We start from the raw sequence: 21,752 nt of genomic DNA, 5'->3' as shown, positions 1-21,752 counted from the left end.
AAAAACTACAATGAATGGAATGTTACGGTCAAACGCTTCTCTCCTGGGTTCAACGAGCCAGAGCCATGTCCCGCCTCCCCTTCAGGGGTCAGTTCAGGCTCATGACACACTCGGTGTACAATCGACTCTGGATGCCGCTCCCTGCATCACACCTCAAGTTGCTAACCGGCCAATAGGGCGCTGGCGTGTTACTCATGTTAGTGACACTCTCATACACCTTTATCTGATCACGCTAGGACGCCTTGGAGCGCACCCTTTTCCATCTGATTCACTTCAAGGCACATTTAAAGCTATCTTCAACCAGCGAACATCTCCTGATCTCCTCACTGCACCCCAAGGTGCTCTGCTCCAACTCCTCCATTGCACTACTATAGCTTTAGATTGGTCTCTGTCAATTCACTATTTTTTCGCCACTTCTGTGTGTTCAAATTAAAAAGACACACGCCAGTTTTGTGTCAGTTATGTTTAAGAGATTTCAACGGAAAAACACATTCCAGGACAATATTTAAGCATTTAACAACCTGCCTTGTGGTTAGGGACACCTTTACTTTGGTTTTCCTACAAAGAAAATACACCTGAAAGTACACACATGAACCCATCCAGTGGGCACAGACACGCACTAAGCAGTGACGGGCATTAACCATGAACACAACAACCAAAATGTATGAAAAGAAGGTGCTTGTATAACAGAAAGAAGAGGTTTCAAACACCAGCAGGGCAGCTCTGCATGAAGTATCCAGTCACACAAAAATATATATCTGGCCGTATTGGGATGCCCTGCTAAATGTGAGTGGAAGAACGAGTCGTGCTCTGGAAAAACCTCTAAATGAGTGCAAGATGTGCACATTTCATTGCAGAAAAAGCAACTATTTGGCTCTGGGCTCTGATGATGGGATGGACAGTCAGTTATTTGAAATGTTAAAGGTTCGATTGCCACGCACCTGACCGTTACAGATAAGGAAATGAACTAAACGCGTCAGAGTTATTATGTTTCTCTTGCTTTGCACTGCAGGTTTGCTCTCAGAGCGCGTCTCTGGGCTTCAGTACATTCAGTGAGGAGAGAAGGGAATCGTGCTGGCACCAAGATCCTGAGATGTTACTCATTTGTTTTTCTTTGTTAAGATCTTAACATGGAAAACACACACGCACGCACACGCACACACACACTTTGATCTAGCGCTCCCGCAATTGTTGACCTTAAGAAATAAATACCCTCTGTAATGCTCGTGTTACCATCTAGTCTACTTGGGGGAGTACCTAATCCCAGGTACTGGTGCAAAATAGGAGTCCGGGTTTTTGTTGTTTCTTCTTCTCCTTTCAGTGCGTGTTCACTGGGCGTACATCCAGCACACCAGCAGGCCCACGGCCACGGCTGCCCCGGCGCCGACGTTGAGCAGGATGGGCCTCCAGTACAGCCACTGGTCTCGCTTCCTCTCCGAGTGGTTCAGTCTCTGTTTCATCTGCTGGACCTTCTGCGAGGTGCTGGCGATCCTCTCCTCGCGGTGGCGCTTTCTGACACTGAAAGAAAGAGCCGGTTAGCGGGTAAGTGGTCGGTAAGTGGAACTGTCATGAGGGGTCAGAGACCGCTTCCTCTGGGGTCCGAAGCGCTGACGGCGAGCTGGCTACTTACAGCCCCGAGTCCTTTGCCGCGTCGCGGTCCGGGTCATCCGGCTCCTCCGCCAACAGCATTGCCCCCGAGGCGGCTTGGGGCTCCAGACGGGGTCCCGGCTGACCGTTGGGCACGCCGTCGTTGAGGTGAGGCCGGGGGGGAGGCGGTGGCGGGGTTGGAGTAGGGGGAAGGTTTGGCTCAAGCTTGTCTCTGGACATCTCCCTCTGCTGGTTGGGCTGCAAACACAGAGACGCACGGTCATGACGGAGAGGACCGAGCTGAGAGAACGCCTCTGGACCGAAACACCTGTTCCCAGTTGACCAAGTTCAACTTTGTGTTTATACAACTTTAATCAACTGACTGGACGCTGAGAATAGCTGAACTCGCTTTAAGGGTGTCTCAAAGGCAGAGCAGCAACATTCAAATAGAAAGACCTTTGAGTTGTCACACATCGTGTCCATGAGGTACGAGGCTGCGGGTCCAAAACAAAAAGAGAAATGGAGGCATTGTGGCATTTTGCTTTGAAGACATTATCAGGAGGAAGTAGAGGGAACAATGGAAGTAGGAGGTGTGCCGGCTGATTGCTCAGTTGCATAATGATACTGATACTGATTATGGTTTCAAAGTAATAATAAAAAAAAAAAAGGAAAAGCATGACAACGCCTGTCTTTAGGGGCGGTTGCAACGACAAGGATTCATTTCATCTCATATTAGTTGTCATCAGAGTTTTGCAAAACTAGGGTTTAAGATGAAGAACTCCAGATTCTGTTGCTAAAAGAAATGGCAACGAGCGTGCCGCCATGTCCCGTCAGAGGAGGGGAGCTGTCCCTCTGGGCCGCTGTGTGAACAAGACCTTACAGCTAGCGAGCTCCTCGTGTCCACTCGGCAGAGAAAACGTGTTCAACCAATAAACAGCAACAAGTTAAATATGATTTAAACTCAACCGGTCGAGTCCCTTCCTCAACTTTCTTTGAGGAATTTGATTATTTTGCTCAATCCATCTCAAAAGGGTTAATCAATCCCCTAAAGGCTGAATGTGAAGCTAATACTGGGTCATGTAGTGGCTGGATTTCAAGTTAAACTTCAGTTTAATCTGGTTTAAGATGTTAGTTTACCGCCGGCATGAGCTTGGCTCCCTCGATGACGGCCATGTAGGAGAAGCGGAGCTGGTCCGGGGTCTGGATCAGGCCCATGCGGTACTCCCTCATGTCCAGCAGCACCTTCTGGACGTCCACCGACGACGGGGTCTCCCTCCGGTCCATCTACAGAGCACAGCCACATGTTGAAGGTACAGAGAGAATCGAAAGAGGATCCGACTACGGGGCATTTCTACATTATCACACTGCTTTTACTGGAGTTAAAAGGATGTGAGTACTTCTCTGTGCTCTCTCTGGCTCCACTTCCTCCATTCAGGCACGTTTACATTGAACACAACCTATTGGTTTAACTTTCTTTGAACGGTTTACTTCCCCCAGAACCCCGTCCCGTCCTCACCAGCACCAGACAGGTGTCCACCAGGGCGAGGGTTCCCGAGCGGCCGATCCCGGCGCTGCAGTGCACCACCGAGGGCCCGTGCTCTGGCCCCAGCGAGCCGGACTCCCGGACCTTGAAGAGGAAGTTGAGGAAGGAGGCAGGGGACTCCGGGACGCCGAAGTCCGGCCAGGTGGTGTAGTGAAAGTGGTAGAGCTCCCTGGACTCCCCCGTCTGCAGCGACATGTCAGGACATGTTGAGGAGACAAGAGTTCTGCGTGACTGGTTTGTCACTTGGTAACACACCCCGACCCGAACAGAACACTTGTCATCTCCAGAGGTGGAGAATCCAGCTGTGGCTACACTCGTCTGTTTCATGTGACTTCTGTCAGCCCATTAGCCAGACCGCATGCAGAGGGAACTACTCCTCAATAAAACAGAGGCGACAGCTTAAACATGTTGAGGGCCGTGACAGGTATATACTGGGCTTCCCAACAGCTACGACCACGCAGGATAACACCAGCAGAGACGGCTTGAACACACTCTCAGAGCCATCTGCCGCCCTCGCTGCTCCTGCACGAGACACTAAATACCACTCAAACTATTCTGCATTAAAAACGTTTAAACATTATTGGCTCACCACTGTGTTCTGCAGTTCCAGCACTCGGATGGTGTAGTAGGACTGGTCCTCCTCTGAAAGCAGCCGGACAACGAACCCCGTGTCCGTGAAGGACATCTGCAGCTCCTCGGTGGTGGGCCAGTACTGTGCACACTTTTCCTGTTGAGACACAACTGAATGAGTGGACTTCGATAAGAAAGTCCTGCGGCATAAACGCGCTTTGATTGAGGATGAATCACAGACTTCATTCCCAAGAACATTGCAGAAACTCAGGAAATCCCTCTTCATCAAGAAAGGCTTCACAATGTAAAGGAACGCACTGAGAACCAATCACCCTTTGCATCAGGTTACTTCCCCCAGGATCAATCGTGCTGTGAGACTGAACCGGAGAGGACTTGGCAGCTTGTTTACCACAAGTCATAAATAAGCAGCTCCCACAATGCACTGCCACCCTGACGAGCGTCTGCACGCTGTGAGGTGGCTCCTGAAGCCTGTTTGCTGTTTGTGCTCCTTTTACCAGCTGAAGGTGCTCGCCTTAAAGAAACAGTTCAACCCCAAAAATACATAACTCAACATTACAACATTGGTCTTTTATCTGCAGTGCTATGCATCAGTCTGGTTGTTATGGTGGGAGATGCCCAGATACCGATGAAGCAGAATGATGAAGAGCTCAAGAGAGGACCAGGAGAAGCAGGTTTTACTTTGATAGCAAAAACAGAAATCCAGAAAACTGGTAGTAGACTTTAGAATGACAGAATCTAACTATCATAGACAATGTAGAAAGAACATCCACAGCCTATACGCTGAAGAGCTGACACCTGCAAACAACAACAGCACAGATCTACTCACAGATCCCTTCTCAATGACTCGGTTGAGCATTATAACGGCTTTGGACCCCTGCTCCCAAATCATCAGCCAGAAGTGACCACAGGTGTTCCTCAACGGCCCCTGTGGACCAGAAGAAACAAATATATCAGAAGCTCACAAAGCCTCAGGGTGAAGTCCTGCACATCCTCCTCCACATCTCTCCCGGGTGCATTGGCGCTGCTGGAGTCGTACCTGACAGAGAATGTAGGCTCGCTGGGCTTCTTCCACCATCACCAGACTGGCGTTGATGTAGTCATTTTCTGAGTTTTCCAGTTTGACCCGACTGTGGTCGACTGAAACCAGGGGAGACAACAACAACGGGGCGGTTAAAAATCACAAGGATGGTGCTCCCATCGCAGGAACACACCTTCTCTCTCTCTCCCACAAGCGACTCACATGGGCTGACGTCTCGGTAGCGGTTCAGATTACGGTTCGCTGGGAGTTTGGCCACTTTGTAGGAATAGTCACTGGCTTGGTTACGGATCTCCTGCCGGACCAAAAACAACAACAAACAAACAAACATGTGGGGACATATGAGTATCATAATGTGTTGATGACACAATGAGAAACAACAGTGAGCATTCCACACGCATGCACACATACGCTATGGTTGTAGCTTATGAGGTGTTCAGGGTACAATAGCCCTCACGGGACACACAAGTTTCAGTGATTACATTGTTATATCAGTTATATTGGGCCTGAAGGGACGGAGAACTGAAGTATACTGATGCACAGGCACATAAACCTGACCAACTTTAACCGTTAAGTTAACTAGTAAATGAGGAAGGCCATCAGCATCCGTGCCTTCATACTGTAGAGGCAGACTGTAGTCTACAGCTTCAGCTCACACACTCACAGCTGTACTTCACCATCTGACTGTAAACGGTTCTGATCGTTATCTGTCAGATGTGTTGAGGTGCACTTCTTGTTCACTGGACAATACGTTTGCTGTGTCTTTCCTTTTATGCGATAAAGAGGAAATATTTCACTATTAAACAAACAAAAGCAAAACAAACCAAACTAACTAGAGTTTAACAGGAAGCAGTTTCACCCTGAACAGTACACATGGCTCACAACATCATCATTACTTTGATTTCTAGTATTATTTTACATGTATTAAAATACATGTCCCATGTGCCGTGTAACCGTGTCTAAACTACGGGGTTGTTTGCGGGGACCCGTTTCAGAGCTGGACCGGGTGTTCCTGCGCCTGTCCCAGCAGGGGGCCGTGTCCTGAGCCCCGCCGCCTGTAGCAGCACTGTGCCCGGCTAACGCGCGTCCAGCTGGCGGGGAAACACACGCGCGTTTCTCTGGAAGTCCTGACGAGTTCTCAGAAACTGCGCTGACGTCACCAGCCCGCTGAGAGACACCGAGCTGCACGCGTCCTCGCTACGGAAGTCACGGACTCCTAGCCGCTAGTTCTCCTCCGTCCTAGCTATGTGCACTAAGCACGACTCCTCCGTCCTAGCTCCGAGCCCTAAGCACGACCTCTACCCGCTGAGGATTGTACGTTAAGCCCGAGTAACAGAGTCCCAGCACCCAGACCCCGGGGAAGCGGTCCCGGGGGCCGCCGGGAGGCCCCGGGTCCAGACTCACGTTGAACAGGTTCTGCCATCTCCCGGACGAGTCGATCTCCTCAAACGCGCCCTCCATCGCGGCGCGGCTCCCGAGACCCTCGCTGGGGATCACGGAGTGTTTACAGCGACGTTCACCCAGTCACTCCTTTGTGTCCGCCATGTGAGCCGCCGTGTGTGTGTGTGTTTGTGTGTGTGTGTGTGTCACCCTGGGGATCCCTGCGGGGAGTCTGCTGCTCCGGCACAATACTGCTGCACGCTGACGGACTTGGGTTGCCAGTTGTGGGCTTTTGTCAACCTGCCAAAAATAAAAAAAAGTGTATCATATAGTGCTGTAATAAACGTATTGTTGGTGTTTTATTATTATGATATATATATATATATATATATATATATATATATATATATATATATATAAATAAACATTGATATGTGCATTAAACTATGGCATTCTGAAAGCTAGTTTGTTCAACCCAAATTATTGTTTATATTATTATTATGTTTCTACAATATACACATGACATGATTAGAATGTCAAATAAAGTAGCGCACAATACAAAATAAACATTTGACAAACACTTCTGCTATTGACCTCTTGTCCAAAGTGTTCAATGTGAGTGGGTGCCGTTGTAGGTAAATACAGACCAAACCTGGCAACCCAGGATGAACGGAGGAGGAGGGCCGTTTTCTTGGAAGTAGAGATAAAGTATACACTGTTTAGTTTAAATATACGGACCAATATATAGGTCCGTTTTCCCACTATGCAATTCCAAATTATATTCTGGTTGATGTTCAATTCGGAACGACAAATTTCGACACAAACCTTTTAAAAAGTAACCCAAAACAGGATCTACCCGCCGGTGTAAAGTGAAATGGGGTGAAGTGCGCCCCCTGTGGTCAACGGGCGTGATGCGCGCGCACTGCGAACACCCGCCAAACATAAGTACTCGCTCGCGCGCGCGCACTCGTAACGTTTAGACACATGACGGGCCTGCGAGGCAGCTAGGTAGCTCTTTCGCTGCTAGCCGGGTATAACCATGTTCGTCGCGCGGAGCATCGCAGCGGACCACAAAGATCTGATTCATGACGTGTCCTATGACTTCCACGGCCGGAGAATGGCCACGTGCTCCAGCGACCAGAGCGTGAAGGTACCATGAGATAACGGGACGTCTTATCCAGCTCATGTTAGCGTTCAAGCTAGGCTAACTAAAGCTGAGCAGCTCATGTAAACACGGCAGAGTTGGCTTCAAACACCGCGGGCACGTGCATAACGACACACCTGTCACGCAGAAGGTGTTTTATTAGTTGTAAACAGAGTCAATCATTTCAGAAATACGTCCTCATATTGTTTCTCGTCTTCTTTCTCAGGTCTGGGATAAAAGTGAGAATGGAGAGTGGCACTGCACGGCTAGCTGGAAGGTAAGCTGGAAGGATGCACATACAGCCCGACATCTCAGACTGGAGTTGGGGCTTGTTTGTCTGACCACAGATGCATTGTCTCCCCTGCAGACACACAGCGGATCCGTGTGGAGGGTGACCTGGGCTCACCCTGAATTCGGGCAGGTTCTGGCCTCCTGCTCCTTCGACAGGACGGCTGCTGTGTGGGAAGAGATCGTAGGGGAGTCCAACGACAAACAGAGAGGACTGAGCCACTGGGTGAGCTCCAGCATCACGGCTCAACTACAACCTTAAAACATAAATAAAGTGGTTGCCAGGCTGTAGACCTGGCCTCAGCTTCTGGTTATCGAAGTTGAAACCACGGTTGCCATTTTAAGTCTCCTAATACTTACATTATTGAGATAGGAAATCGACATTGTGATATATGATTCTGGCCGTATCGCCCGCTCTAGTTACTGTTCTGCCTTTCAACAGCAATATTTATACCATTCATTATTTCCACGCTGTTCCGTTTGTAGATCAAGAGAACCACGCTAGTGGACAGCAGAACCTCAGTGACTGATGTGAAGTTCGCACCGAAACACATGGGCCTGATGTTGACCACCTGCTCCGCCGACGGCGTGGTGCGGATCTACGAAGCCCCCGACGTGATGAACCTCAGTCAGTGGTCCCTGCAGCACGAGATCTCCTGCAAGCTCAGCTGCAGCTGCATCTCGTGGAACCCCTCCAGGTTAGACCGCTGTGCGACTTTGTTTGGGGAAAGAATACCGTGACATTGAAATGTATAGAAGATTTCCGGTTGTTCATTTCCAGTCCTCGTTGCAATAAAAAACAGTATTGATCGGGCAATTGTGAGAAAAATGGCGTTGGGTAAAGATAAGATCTCTGATCTGAGGAGTTTGTTTCGATGGGTGCAGTTGAAGGATTTAGGGCGAAGCAAAACTTCAATTAATGCAACATAACAATTAACTTTGGAAGTAATTCATTTCATGATTTGTACAAGGTCAAGTCAAAAAAAGATTTACTCTCTGCTGTCGAGCATGTGAACTGTGACCACATGACACCGACCTTGTGTCCTTCCTACCACGCAGCTCTCGTGCCCACCCGCCAATGTTTGCAGTGGGTAGTGACGACAGCAACGTGACGTACAGCGGGAAAGTCCAGATCTATGAGTATAATGAAAACACAAGGTAGGCACGACAGGTGTGTTGTCTTTTATGAGCAATAAAAAATGACATGGGAGTTAAGAGAAGAACTCAATGATTGTTCAAAATGTTCCCAATGTTGTAAAGGAAATATGCTAAAGCAGAGACGTTGATGACTGTCACCGACGCGGTCCATGACATCGCATTCGCCCCAAACCTGGGGAGATCCTTCCACGTGCTCGCCATCGCGACGAAAGACGTCCGAATCTTTAAGCTGGTCCCCATGAGGTGACTATTTCCATAAACATGCACGCTCCTCTGCAGCAGCAACCGCTTTAAACAAGTCTAGAAGACAGAAATGACAAACTACCAACTACAAACTGTGTAAACTGCATTCTCTAACCTTTGGGACAGGAAGGAGAGCGCCTCTACGGGACCCACCAAGTTAGAGGTGCAGATTGTGGCTCAGTTTGACAACCACAACTCCCAGGTGTGGCGTGTGAGCTGGAACATCACCAGCACCCTGTTGGCTTCTTCTGGTGACGATGGCTGCGTGCGCCTCTGGAAAGGTGAGCGCTTGGTGTTGCTCCGGTTGACGACTGCTCATCGTCTTCCTTTTTAGGTTAGCGACGGCTCTACGGACTGCAGCTTTAGTTTTGTTTTTGTGCAACATGTTAAAAATCACTCATCACACCTCCTGGGAGGGAGCGTTTGAGCCCATGTGCTACGGGCCCTTCCTCTTGGCTATCAGGTCGAACAGGCAACGTTTTTCTCAATTCAGCCAAGTGGTTTTAATGCACACAATAATAGAATTGGGTCAGTGTTAAAAAAAAAAAGGTTTGATACTAAGTCAAACATGGGACCGTACCGTATTCTACCACTAGGTGTCAGACTTCACCCGGCTGCCTAAAGAAACAGAAGCTTTTCTTATACTTTCTGTTGCAGAAGTTGAGTCACAACAGGTACAGTCACACACACACACACACACACTGTTCTGTTCAGTCATGAGTAAAACAGTCAGGTTTGGAAAAAGAAAAGTCAAACTTGTGTAATTGTTTTCTTATATTGCACTTTACTTTGTTAGCATTGTTAAATGAAACATAAGGACTAAAATCTAACTTCAAGGATTTTCCTTTTATATTGAAGGGAAACGGCTACAAAACGTGCAACGATCGCATCAAATTCCAGCGACGGCACATAAAAACTGAATTTGCCCACATGCATGGCTGCAAGGAAATAGATAAATAGTTTAAAGCATTGGGCAACAAATATAATAAAAGCCCTGTCTTTGCATAGACTGGCCGTCTCTCGACACACAACCAACAGCTCCTCGTAATCATTCATTAATTGCATGATGATTGTCGTCGCGGTGCCGTGGCTCCTTCTCCTCTGTCACACTATACATGTGTCATGTAAAAGAAAGAAAATGGCGCAATGAGGGCGACCATCTGCTTTGTGGATGAAGTGATCCTGTTGCAGCGTGAGCTCTTACTTTGCCTCCCGCGTTCCCTCTGCAGCAAACTACATGGACAACTGGAAGTGCACAGGCATCCTGAAAGGGGACGGCAGCCCTCTCACCGGCTCCTCCGGTCAGCCCACAGCCATGAGCACCGTGGTGGGCTCCTCGGTCCAGACCTCCCAGAACGCCCTGAATGGGACGTCTGCAGGCAGGTAGGTGGCGTGGTGCGTCCGCCGCCACTCACCCTGCCCGGGCCGAGCCGGTCGGAACTGACAGCTTTCTCATGCCTCGCACTGACCGGGACTGCAGCCGCTCACTGACTCGCCTCCTGCGCCCCACACTGACCCCACGATGCACTCATGCAAAGAGCTTGGCTTCCGAGCCCGCGGACTTGGATGTGCTGTGTGTTTATTGTCTGTGTGTTTTTTTTTTTTTTTTATGAATTAAGTGATTTCCTCTTGACTTGTACAGATGCATGCAAGAGTAGATCACACTTTGTGTTGTCAGTGTTAGCGCTAACCATACTATAAAATAAACCACTTTTATATAACATTTGATATGTGACGATTATTTCAAATTCATATGTTGGGAGTTGCAGCAGAACCATTGTGGTGTTTTGTAAATATTGAGAAATCTGATCCGCTTAAAGGCCTACAACTCGATACCCATCCTGAGAAGAGCCAATACATCAAAGCTCAGTCACTCTTCAATTGCAATGCATCCCTGAGCAAGTAATGCCAAACTCTTTGCTGAGCAGAAGGACAGCGTGAATGGAGCTCATTAACTGTCATAACACATGAGCTTTGAGTATGAATGCGGGTATGAATACAGCCACTGACGTTAAGAGAGAACTTGTCAAAAGAAGAGATAGTGGCCTTTCTTTTACAAATGAAACGTTGAATTCATAAGAAATAAAACTCACCTCTCAGTTCAGTGGACTCATGTTACCGGGTGACTAGTAGCCTTAAGTGGCCCACTTCCTGTTGACTTTCTGACTCTTCATCTGCTACAGGTTCAGCTAAATATTGTTTTACAAATAAATTCATATTTTATGTGGGATAAAACAACGTTAAGTGTGAAACTGAGTCAATACGTGGCTGTATTTATGTTCAACTTTAACACCCTCTTAACTCAACAAAACCTTTGCAGTTGTTTAACCCGAGTCACCCTTCAACCGTAGTAACACAAGACCTGTCGCCTCCTCACCGTAACCAAAGGGAAACGTAGACCAGGTCTTTGTAAACATGAGTTTGTATAAAAGGTTTTCTTGCATTCCACCTGTTTGGAGTGGGCTTGTTTGAAGTAATGTGGTGTTGTACTGCTTGTTGCATGCAGGATTGTCAAGAGAGCTCCCTTTGCCCCACCCCAGCGGCAGCTGACCTCTCCAAAGACATACCAGCATCCTGCGTATTACTAGTCTCCTCTGCAGCAGCTGCCTCGTGTGTCAATGCATTGAAGATGTGTCATGTCCTAGCTGAGTACTGACTGGTTAAGAGGTCTGTTATGGAATTAAAACCTGCACGGTTCTGTTTGGCCACAGCTTCCACGTTGTCTTGATTCCAACATGTTTGTTAAATAACCATTCACACGTCCACCTTTTTTATAGAATAACACTTCAACTCTGTCATTCTCCCCTCTTTTATTTTGTTTTCTGAAGCATACGTGCATCCTTTTTTAAATCTCTACTTCATTTTGACATTTCCCCCCCCTGTTCCATCGTCTTCGTCTTCCCACTGTCCTGCGTGTTTGTTGTCCGTTTGTCTGTCCATCCATTTTTTTGTTTGTTGCTTCAGGTATTTCTTCCCGCCTCTGGATCCTCCCAGAGCGGGGACGAGGTGTGGTCACCTGCTGCCTCCCTCGTCGCTCATAGAGCACTGTGACGCTGAGCCTCAGCAGCAGGCTGCTCCTCACAGACTCTACTCTAGAGCCCTGCTGCCCTTACCGGAGGCTGAGGGACTGTGACTGTAGACGGGAGGGGGAGGGGCGGGACCCAAACAAGTGCCTTCATTTCTAATAAAGATTCTGTTTTCTAAATGTGGTGGTCTTTTTTTCCTTTATGGAGATTTTGTGACATGTTAAGCCTCTAGATGGCCGGTGTCTGCAGAGGGAAGTGCTGTTGCTCAGCGCTTACGCTGGTATAAAAGCACACGTGGTGGAAGTTGGAATAAACAGCACAAGATAAGATTGTTATTTTTAACTGGTGTTCCTTCAACACAGGAGTCGGCAGTGTTCCTCATTAGTGATGACACCACGTGGAAACAATTCTGTTGTTGGAAATGTGTGCACTAAACTTTTCTGGATGCTGAGCTAGGTGAAAAGGTCCCATTTGTTGTTGAAACTTTATGAATAATATGTATATATATATTTTTTTATTACTATTTTGGGGGAAACAAATGTCTTCTCTCAGCTTTCCTCTCATGAAGGTAAATACACGTTATGTCATTTGTTCATTTAATGTCATGGCTCACTCGCGTTGGTACATCAGAATTGGAAAGCACTTCCTCAGCTGTTGGGGGTCTTAATCCAATCAAACTTCGGTAACTAATATACTGTCCTTATTAGTTTGATGTTCCTCTGTATGGTAGAGATCCAAACACTTAACTTCAACTCGTTTCAACCCAATACTGGATTTCCACAGTTTGTTGTATATTTCTATATTTTATATCGCCATTAAATTGTAGTTGCGGGCTAAAAATAAGCCGCCCCCCTCCATTCATGCTCGTGAGGACAAACGCTCCATGGATGCAGCGATGGGCCGCTGCCAAAACAGTCCAAAGTGTCTAAAAGTCTGACGGAGTGACGTGAACTCCAGCCTATCGGGATGGATAATGCCCTCCTCCCCAGTTGTGTTGTCCAATCACAGCGGTTTAAATTGGTTAAGTCCCGCCCACGTGACATGGACGCTCACGCGGGCTTCCTGTGGCTTCTGGGCGCCGCTTGTGTTCTCCGAGCAGTTAGTTGTTCTGTTGGTCGGTCGCGCCTCCTTTCAGGAAGAAACGACTGAGGAAGAACTTAACAAGAAGAACTTTAGGAACTTAACGACGTGACCGCCCCGGTTCTGAGACACGCGACTCGGGTTGGACCGGACCCGGGCTCTCGGCGGTCTCCTGGAGCTCCTGAAGGGTCGGACGTGAGTACAAGTCCAACTGCGGTTCTGGTTCCGCGCCGGTGGGTTAGAAGCGGGCCCGGGTGTTATGAGCTCTCTGCAAGTCATGAGGCACGCAGGGTAACTTCTCTGTGTCTGTAACTAGTGCTGCAACAACTAACTAATGGAGTCAAGAGTTAGTTAGCACCCCCCTTGTTTTTAGCACTTGAGCTAACCGAGCGAAGTTAAGTTGGCCGTTAACGTCCCTTAGTTTGGACGAGTTTCCTGGACAGCTGTGACGTTCTCACTTGTCCCCCCGACCCGTCTCTCTTGACCCATTGACCCGTCTCTCTTGTCCACTGACCTGTCTCTCTTGACCACACACTGTCTCTCTTGACCCACTGACCTGTCTCTCTTGTCCACTGACCTGTCTCTCTTGACCCACAGACCTGTCTCTCTTGTCCACTGACCTGTCTCTCTTGTCCACTGACCTGTCTCTCTTGTCCACACACTGTCTCTCTTGACCCACTGACCTGTCTCTTGTCCACGGACCTGTCTCTTGACCCACTGACCCGTCTCTCTTGACCCACAGACCTGTCTCTCTTGACCCACAGCCCTGTCTCTCTTGACCCACAGACCTGTCTCTCTTGACCCACAGACCTGTCTCTCTTGACCCACTGACCTGTCTCTCTTGTCCACACACTGTCTCTCTTGACCCACTGACCCGTCTCTCTTGACCCACTGACCTGTCTCTCTTGTCCCACAGACCTGTCTCTCTTGTCCACACACTGTCTCTCTTGTACACACACTGTCTCTCTTGTCCACTGACCTGTCTCTCTTGTCCACTGACCTGTCTCTTGACCCACTGACCTGTCTCTTGTCCACACAGTGTCTCTTGTCCACACACTGTGTCTCTTGTCCACACACTGTCTCTCTTGTCCACACACTGTCTCTCTTGTCCATTGACCTGTCTCTCGACCCACTGACTTGTCTCTCTTGACCCACTGAACTGTCTCTCTTGACCCACTGACCTGTCTCTCTTGACCCACTGACCTGTCTCTCTTGTCCACACACTGTCTCTCTTGTCCACACACTGTCTCTCTTGTCCACTGACCTGTCTCTCTTGACCCCCTGACCTGTCTCTCTTGACCCCCTGACCTGTCTGTCTTGTCCTCTAGTCCTGCTCGTGGATGGTCTACACCTGAAGCAGAGCCCTGCGCGCTCCCTTCTGCACGATGGCGGATAGTTTCTACAAGCTGGAAGATGAAGCCTTCCCCAGCTTTCTCTGCAGGTCCATGAACAGCACCGCGGGCCGCGCCACCCTGGGGAATGTGACGCTGGGTTCTGGCCCGGGACTCCCTGTGGCCGCCTCGACGGTGGCTAAAATTAACCCCGGGGCTGACAACAGGTGGGAGCTGCTGCGTCAGACAGATGTGGCTTTTTGTGGAAATGCTCTCATCAATCTGACTCTCACGAGCTCTGCTGACTCATAGGACAGAGAATGGATGCTGACATTATTCCAATTCCTGTTTTGGAAGTTTGTGGTTTTGCTAATTCAAGTGTTTATATGCAAAATAAATAGATGGGCTAGAAGTACATAATGACACAACACTGATGCGACGGCCACATATAGAACTGCACACGGATGCATGTTGCTGCAGCCAGTCTGGTGTCACATGTCCCCCTAAAGGTGTTGCTGATGTTGTTCTGGAGCAGCAGCATGACCAATGGGTTGTTTCTTACCAGCAGTGTGCTCTTGCTTTACAGAGGAGATCCTGTTGAGGCTTCATATCTGCAGGCCAACTCTCAGTCGTCTGTTGGAGAACAGCCCAAGTTCTCCCTCGGCTTCAAAGATGACTTGTGAGTATTTAAATGCATGTAATTCACACTGCTGCTCTGTGTTTTGCAACGTCCTCTTGTGTTCTAGCTCCTAGAAATGTTTGTATTTGCGGATTTGTTCTAAATGTTTTGTAATTGCATTGCTGGTTGATTCAAACCAGTGCAGGAGATTTTCTCCTAAAAAGCATAATCCATGCTGTAAAATGCAAGTATATAATATAATAATGGATATTCCACATTCTTTGTCCATGTAGTTCTTTGTGGTTCTAAGTATTTCCCGTCTGCATTACAGGGACAATGCGGATGAGTTCATTGCAGCCCACCGTCTCTCAGACATGCTGGTGAAGATTAATTTGGATGAAAGCGCTCCTCAAGGCCGGGGCTCCATGCCCGGGCAGATGGGCTCGGGCCTCGGCCGGCCCACAGAGCTCGGGACAGGTAAATATCTTGGTTGCTGTTTTTATTGCCAATCTGTTGCGAGGGCAACGGCTCTGGGCCACATGTGCTTTTGCATAAGACAACGAGAAATACAAAGTATTCCATTCATAATGTTTTATGAGGTCACATGTGAAAAGGTCAGTCGGTATAACAGTGTGCTAGCACTGCTCAGAGTCTGTGATTATTCCATCTCATACTGTATGGATGTATATTTGTGTTTCATGATGTACAAAGAAAAAATAATTGTCTGATTAGATGAATGATACCAAAGTGCATTTCTTCCTGTCTCTTCTGACAGATCTGTCAACAGGGCTTCTGACGTTTGCTCATTTTGGACATGCAGACTGCACAGAGGCCTCAAAGGTACACTTTGGCTGCTTGACAGGTGTACAATCATCTGTGACGGCTCTGTTGTAATTCCTAGACACAAAACGAGCCCTGTAGATAATAACAACTTTTTTCTAGCTCATAAAAAGTCCTGTGGCCCACTTTGCAGCTGGACTCGTATGATTGGAAACCCCTTTATGTTTAATTTTCCGTTTATTTTATTTGTATAATTCGGCATATTTCATCTTTTTGAATAGTCTGTTTCCACCCCAGTTCCTTTCAAGATACAAATTACTTTCAAATAGGTTGGCGTTTTGGATTTTAAACGACGTTTAAAATCGTCGTAGAAAACAACGTTTTCTACGAATGCTGTTTTCTTTTAATCTCAAACCAATCTATGATCGGGTACCTGCGACTCAGTTCCCTCAGGCTCAGCCCTCGTCAGCTGACGAGGACGGCGTGCAGAGTGAGGGAGAGGACGGCGAGCGCTTCGATGGCAGCTGCTCCAGCTTCCTGGTGAACGAGAAGCTCATGTCTGTGGACAGCATGGACAGCTACACCACGGGTTCATACAGCCTTGATTATTATTTATTTTATTATATATTTTTTGCCAACATTTTGTCAAAGCTTGAGTCATTGTGAATGTGTGTTTGATTCCCAGATGATGACATTGACTCTAACCACTTGCCTGACGATGAGCTGGAGCAGTATTTCAATAACCTGGTGCCTCCTGCCATGCAGAGAGGCCGAGTGGAAGGCCAAGAGATTCCTGCAGCAGTAAGTCTCCTTTGAAACACTCGCCAGCGATAGCGAGTCATTAGAAAAGTCTCCATCCCGGGATCTATTTGTCTCTGTGTCCTCATTTCTACATGTATTTATTTGTTCACAGAGTCTTCCCGATGCTACTGACAGCCTATCAAACCCGAGTTCTACAGAGCCAGACCCGTATAGACACCAGTTCCTGGATGACTACGATCAGGTGAGCATATTTACACCCTATAAGCTGCTTCCACTTCCATGGAGAGGAGTGTGAATCTGATCTTGTTTTGCCCCTATAATGTATTCTCAATTTATTTGTAATCTCTTGCTTGTATCATCTTGCGTACCTTTTTCTTCAGGAGGACTTCCAGATGCCGGATGTGCGTCTGGCTGCAACCGGTATGGACTCCTGTCCGGCCAGCGACGAGGACACCGAGGATGAGCTGGAGTCGGCCAGGAGAGACAGCAGAGGCTCCAGGACGCGGCTGCTGCCCAGCACCTCCAGACAACTGGTCAGACATGGGAAAACAATGTTATCAGACTTTTAAAACTCTATCAATATCAGTAGAAGCTGTAAACAAACCCTACATGCAGTAGCTGCCTCATTTCAGATCAACATGGAGTTAAAAACAGAGTTTTGCTTCATGCCGTGTCTGTTCGTACCTCCACGTGAGCACAGGTTGGAGAGAGCAACCGTCCCAGCTTCAGGCCGGGCTTAGAGGGAGGCAGCTCTGATGACGAGGCTTCCAGCGGCCGCGGCGGCTCGTCTCTGTCCGGCATCGAACACAGACGCTCTGCTGAGGGACAAGTCATCAACCCTCCAGTCACCGGTACGAGATGCAGCCTCAAGTCTGATAGAACAATGCACTCGACACCTGGTGGTAAAGTCATTAATCGGGACATTTATTCTTTGCAAGGAAGGAGCAGAGCCAGAGATACAGCGTGTTACTTTACTAATTGCATATCCAAGTCTGTTCTCAAAGCACCACCTCTTAAATACACGTGTTTATCAATACACAGAGCCACACATGACGTCTTTATGGCTTCATCGTGAACTCTTCCCCGTCATCTGATAACCTGGCCTGCCACGGCCAAAATCACAAGGCAACAGGCGCCCATGTGTTCCGAAAACATAAGTCATATTAACACTTGCTGTCTCATGACTTACCAGGAGACGCGCTAAGTTGACGCGTCGATATAACATGGAAGATAGAGTTCAATGAAAAGTCACTGGCCTTCTCATAATAAAATGTATTATATATACTTTATTATATAGATATGATTCTGAATTTAACAGATCAGTAACTGATTAAGAGTAAATATGATTTTCTTCCAACAAAGTCCTTCACTTGTGTCTCTCCTTTTGGTTCTTCGTGAATTCAAGTCATGATATGCATGCAGCAGTGAGCAGTTTGGAGGGAAGGCATTGAAGTGAGCTCTGCTTCCTGTGTCACTCCAGGGGATGGAGGCGGCGGGGATGGGAGCAGCGGGAGCGAGGAAAGCGGAAACGACGGAGGAGTGTCCACCATCCCTCTCCCTCCGACCGCCGGCCCGACCGGCTACGACGTCCTGCGCGGGCTGGGGATCGTGGGGAGCAGCGCCGCCGGCGAGGACGAGGACCCGAGTCCGCCAGCACACGGGAGGAGCGGTCTCTCCAGACACACTGAGGTGAGACTGAGGCTCAGTGGAGCACCTAGAACCATGAGTATCATGCACATTAATATGATCAGACACTTTATCTGCAGCGACAAAAGTGCCTTTGTGCAGTTTCCTCTCTTTATTTCATACACACTTTTACACTGAAACAGTGTATTAATTGCACGCGGTTTGGCAGATGGGCGACCGTGTGGGTCCTGTAGGGATAGGAGAGGCCAGCTCTTCTTTTGGAGCATCGAGGGGAACCCAGAGGCTCTCTCCCGTCAACTGGAGCATGGCCCTGGACCGGCAGGAGGCTCTGGTGAGGACAGAAGCACCACGACATTTATTCATTTCATAATAGCGTTTGGTACTTCTTCTTTTAAAAGTTGTAACTTCAATTGAATGCTGGTGATACTTACATGAGGGGAATGGGGAAAAGAAGCTGTTGATTTAACAAGAAGACACAAAGCACTGCTTACTCGATAGAACAGATATGGAAGTAAACGCTGCTCCGGCTAAAATCCTAATGAATCTGACCGATGGCGCTGTGTGTCCATGTGGTTCTGCTGTGGATGGCAGGATGCCATGGAGAGCACAGAGTCTGGGCCCGCTGTCGACCGGCTGCTGGACTCGGCCTACCTGAGGAGTGCAGCTGGACTCAGGAGGCCTCAGGACTCTGCAAATCTGACTTCCTCCCACCTCCAAGGCCCCCCGGGGAGCTTCCACCTGTCCCAGGTGCAGTACGGTCAACGTGTTACTCGGTTTGAATGGACTTGAGAGGTCAGACACGAGTGTTCAAACAATGTCATCGTTGTGCCTTTTCGCCAACAAACCAACCCCTTAGGTGCTGCTGCCAGAATGTGGTGATGATGGTGATGGTGATGGTGATGCAGTAGATGAGCCTGATGGTTCCCGGCATTCCTTGGGCCGGAGGGGAGGGCCGTGTGGGGACGTGACTGCGGCGGAGGCCTCGGACGGCGCCAGCGAGGACGGCAACAATCCTCTTTCCACGTCGCTGGAGCCCAAGTATTTCTCCCACAGCTTCCACCAGGACCAGGAGGATTCAGACGATGTCTGGAACAACTGCCCGGACGACCTGGAGAGCGAGTTTCAACAAGGTCGGCTTCATCTGTGACGTTTAGATTCAACATATAGACAGATTAGTCGATTATATGTACTCGGTCTTCTTACACAATGGGCCTCGTGCAGCGACATGCTCGGCTCTCGGGTCGCCCCCAAATCTGCTCTATTCTTTAAACACCTTGTATAAGGGCCGTGTGCAAATACTCTTCATCCAAATGGGTCTTCCTCAGCATGTCAGAAAGACAATAGGCTGCAATGAAGTCTTCCACATTGTTCCTGTAATGCGGGGGGATGTAAATAATTAGGATCACAAAAAATTTTGCAAAGTAAAGGTGGACTATAAGTTAATACAGTTAAGACCATAAATGCACCTGGCGCATGCCCAAGAATGAAGGAGATGCTGCCAATAAAGGGTTAATAGTAGAAGATCTTAACCATTGGTGGAACCCATGACTGCTTTATAAACATTTAAATAAACAAGCCAAACATGTGATTTTCTTTTTTCCTCCAGAGCTCCATTACTGGCATTATTATTATTATTATTATTATTATTATTATTACTACGCCAGTACAGAAACCATAGGGTTTTCATAGGGTTTCTTCGTTGGGCTCAATGGAATCGTGGTATTTCCATAATAATTCGATCATTAACATTACTCTAAAACAGACGATGGTCTACTTTATGTTTCCTTGTTGGATGAACAGTTTGTGGACCGTGAAAACAAGATGTTTAGTACAAGAGAACACCGATAAATCCGGGAAGTCACGCTAACAAAATAAGACCAACTCAGGAACCAAGAGGACATTTCTCCTCTGCGCTCCTTCATGAAGCCGCCGTTGTGTGAGACGTTAACGGCGTTGCTTGTGTCTTCAGCGGCCGATGCCGCTCACAGTGTGGTGTACCAGAATGAAGAAGGGCAGTGGGTGACCGACCTGGCGTACTACTCCTCCTTTGAGAAGGAGGTCGATGGGAAGACATCGGAGAATGTTTCCCATGTTCAGACGGAGGACTTTGTTCCTGCCGGTACGTACAAGCGCCACCGCTCTGTTGCATTTACTATACGATTGCTCCCACGTAGCGTTACTGTTAATAAACCAGCACGCATTGTTCCTCCTCGCAGGTGACGCTCTGGAGAAAATAGCAAAGGACCAAGAGGACTTTGAGAAGGAGCACCAGTTCATGCAGGTACACGCCGGTCCTTCAGGTCTCGAGGCCGTATCGTGAGAGCAGACGCTGACGCACTGCTAAACCACAGCCGCCGTGTAGTTTTGTAAAGCTCAGCCTTGCTGTGCGCGCAGGAGGAGCAGATCGAACCCGCCGGCAGCATCGGCACCTTCCACAGCGACTCCTCTTGGAAGGCCCCCGCCAACAGCAACGTCCTGATGCGGGCCTCGCAGGTGGCCTCGGAGTTCAAGCAGGGCGACAGCAGCTACCTGCGGCTGACGCTGGGCCAGTTCTTTGAGCAGCGCTCTGAAGCCCTGGGCTGCTTGGGCAGTATGGACGACGTGGATTGGGTGAAACGGGTGAATATGTTTTTGTTTTTTTTGTTCTGGCAGGAAATGAAGAAGGTTGTTGGACTGCAACGTGTATTAATAGCTGGGTCTCGGTTCCTCTAGCCCTCCTTCGGCTACGTCATCACGTCTCCAGAGAAGAGGGAACCGTTTCCCCTCATCCACCCCTCAGAGTTCTCCTCCAGTGACTCTCCTCACAGTGACTCCATGGAGCGCAGCCAAGCAGACAAGACCCTCAACCCAGGTGTGTTCACGCACGGCTCCGGCTGAGTGTCGCTTACGTAGCGGTACCAGACGATGTCCGTGTTTTAAGTGATTTACACTGTTGCTCATCTCCTCGCAGAGGACCTGGACCAAACTCTGGAGGCACCGGGTGAAAGGATGTCACCGAGAGGTGTCACTGATCCAGAACCACGGGACCAGGAGGTACGGGGGCCTTCTGGACATGTTGATGGCCCTCCATGTAGGGTTTCCCTCATGTCTTTCTGAGAGAACATGCCTTCTCCTCTTCAGGCCCACGCTGGCAGAGCGGCACCACCGGACCACAGCGAGGACTCTGATTGGAGCCCGGGGAACCAAAGCTGCGTGTCCCTCAACAATAACAGCAGCCACCTGATGCTGAGCATCAGCACCATCGCGTCAGCCATCGCAGACGCGTCCGTCAGCACCGACCCGTCGCAGCTGGCGGCCATGATCGTAGAGCTGAGCAAGAGGAGCAGGGCGAAGAATGGACCCGTTGGACCTGCTGTCGGCCGAGCAGAAGGACTACATCCTGCTGAATATGTATGGCGCTGCTTTGCCTTCTATAAATACGACTCTAATATTTAGTAGTATGTATGACGTGGTCATCACCAAGTGCTCATAACCTGAGTTACATTTGTTTGTCTTCTGGTGTTGGAACAGAGAATGTAAATAAAAACAAAAGATGGT

The 21,752-nt window shown here is 48.6% G+C and overlaps 2 protein-coding genes across 5 annotated transcripts in view; one reads left to right on the top strand and one right to left on the bottom strand.

Annotated features, from left to right (window-relative positions):
* Nucleotides 1-254: 254 nt before the first annotated feature.
* On the bottom strand, nucleotides 255-7,044 carry ptpn2a (protein tyrosine phosphatase non-receptor type 2a). Of its 4 annotated transcripts, XM_068570593.1 has the most exons (12): nucleotides 6,963-7,044; nucleotides 6,732-6,827; nucleotides 6,348-6,437; nucleotides 6,162-6,243; nucleotides 4,962-5,052; nucleotides 4,758-4,858; nucleotides 4,548-4,646; nucleotides 3,720-3,857; nucleotides 3,104-3,313; nucleotides 2,725-2,871; nucleotides 1,631-1,845; nucleotides 255-1,518 (listed from the first exon to the last, which is right to left on the bottom strand). In XM_068570593.1, exons 4-12 carry the CDS (start codon nucleotides 6,216-6,218, stop codon nucleotides 1,329-1,331), a joined length of 1,248 nt encoding a protein of 415 aa, XP_068426694.1. In that variant the 5' UTR covers nucleotides 6,219-6,243; nucleotides 6,348-6,437; nucleotides 6,732-6,827; nucleotides 6,963-7,044; the 3' UTR covers nucleotides 255-1,328. The 4 variants fall into 4 exon arrangements, with proteins under 4 accessions (XP_068426694.1, XP_068426693.1, XP_068426695.1 ...); XM_068570592.1 differs by having other exon boundaries at nucleotides 6,785-7,042; XM_068570594.1 differs by having other exon boundaries at nucleotides 6,790-7,042.
* Nucleotides 6,899-21,752, top strand: part of cep192 (centrosomal protein 192) — a 32,130-nt gene continuing 17,276 nt past the window's right edge. Inside the window, exons 1-28 of the mRNA XM_068569813.1 lie at nucleotides 6,899-7,287; nucleotides 7,508-7,558; nucleotides 7,649-7,795; nucleotides 8,056-8,267; nucleotides 8,629-8,727; nucleotides 8,830-8,970; nucleotides 9,097-9,251; nucleotides 10,200-10,353; nucleotides 11,935-12,099; nucleotides 14,434-14,634; nucleotides 14,994-15,086; nucleotides 15,358-15,503; nucleotides 15,802-15,866; nucleotides 16,251-16,395; nucleotides 16,492-16,607; nucleotides 16,720-16,809; nucleotides 16,949-17,101; nucleotides 17,269-17,419; nucleotides 18,049-18,257; nucleotides 18,424-18,546; nucleotides 18,807-18,962; nucleotides 19,072-19,345; nucleotides 20,185-20,334; nucleotides 20,432-20,496; nucleotides 20,610-20,834; nucleotides 20,928-21,066; nucleotides 21,166-21,248; nucleotides 21,336-21,605. Coding sequence (XP_068425914.1) covers nucleotides 7,177-7,287; nucleotides 7,508-7,558; nucleotides 7,649-7,795; nucleotides 8,056-8,267; nucleotides 8,629-8,727; nucleotides 8,830-8,970; nucleotides 9,097-9,251; nucleotides 10,200-10,353; nucleotides 11,935-12,099; nucleotides 14,434-14,634; nucleotides 14,994-15,086; nucleotides 15,358-15,503; nucleotides 15,802-15,866; nucleotides 16,251-16,395; nucleotides 16,492-16,607; nucleotides 16,720-16,809; nucleotides 16,949-17,101; nucleotides 17,269-17,419; nucleotides 18,049-18,257; nucleotides 18,424-18,546; nucleotides 18,807-18,962; nucleotides 19,072-19,345; nucleotides 20,185-20,334; nucleotides 20,432-20,496; nucleotides 20,610-20,834; nucleotides 20,928-21,066; nucleotides 21,166-21,248; nucleotides 21,336-21,605 — 4,089 coding nt within the window. The 5' untranslated portion in view covers nucleotides 6,899-7,176. The remainder of the gene's footprint in view (nucleotides 7,288-7,507; nucleotides 7,559-7,648; nucleotides 7,796-8,055; nucleotides 8,268-8,628; nucleotides 8,728-8,829; nucleotides 8,971-9,096; nucleotides 9,252-10,199; nucleotides 10,354-11,934; nucleotides 12,100-14,433; nucleotides 14,635-14,993; nucleotides 15,087-15,357; nucleotides 15,504-15,801; nucleotides 15,867-16,250; nucleotides 16,396-16,491; nucleotides 16,608-16,719; nucleotides 16,810-16,948; nucleotides 17,102-17,268; nucleotides 17,420-18,048; nucleotides 18,258-18,423; nucleotides 18,547-18,806; nucleotides 18,963-19,071; nucleotides 19,346-20,184; nucleotides 20,335-20,431; nucleotides 20,497-20,609; nucleotides 20,835-20,927; nucleotides 21,067-21,165; nucleotides 21,249-21,335; nucleotides 21,606-21,752) is intronic.

Source organism: Clinocottus analis, unplaced genomic scaffold (assembly GCF_023055335.1).
Source record: "Clinocottus analis isolate CAN_PGR_092001 unplaced genomic scaffold, fCliAna1.0.p SCAF_9, whole genome shotgun sequence".
NCBI lineage: Eukaryota > Metazoa > Chordata > Actinopteri > Perciformes > Cottidae > Clinocottus > Clinocottus analis.
This window is presented reverse-complemented; position numbering and strand designations above follow the sequence as displayed.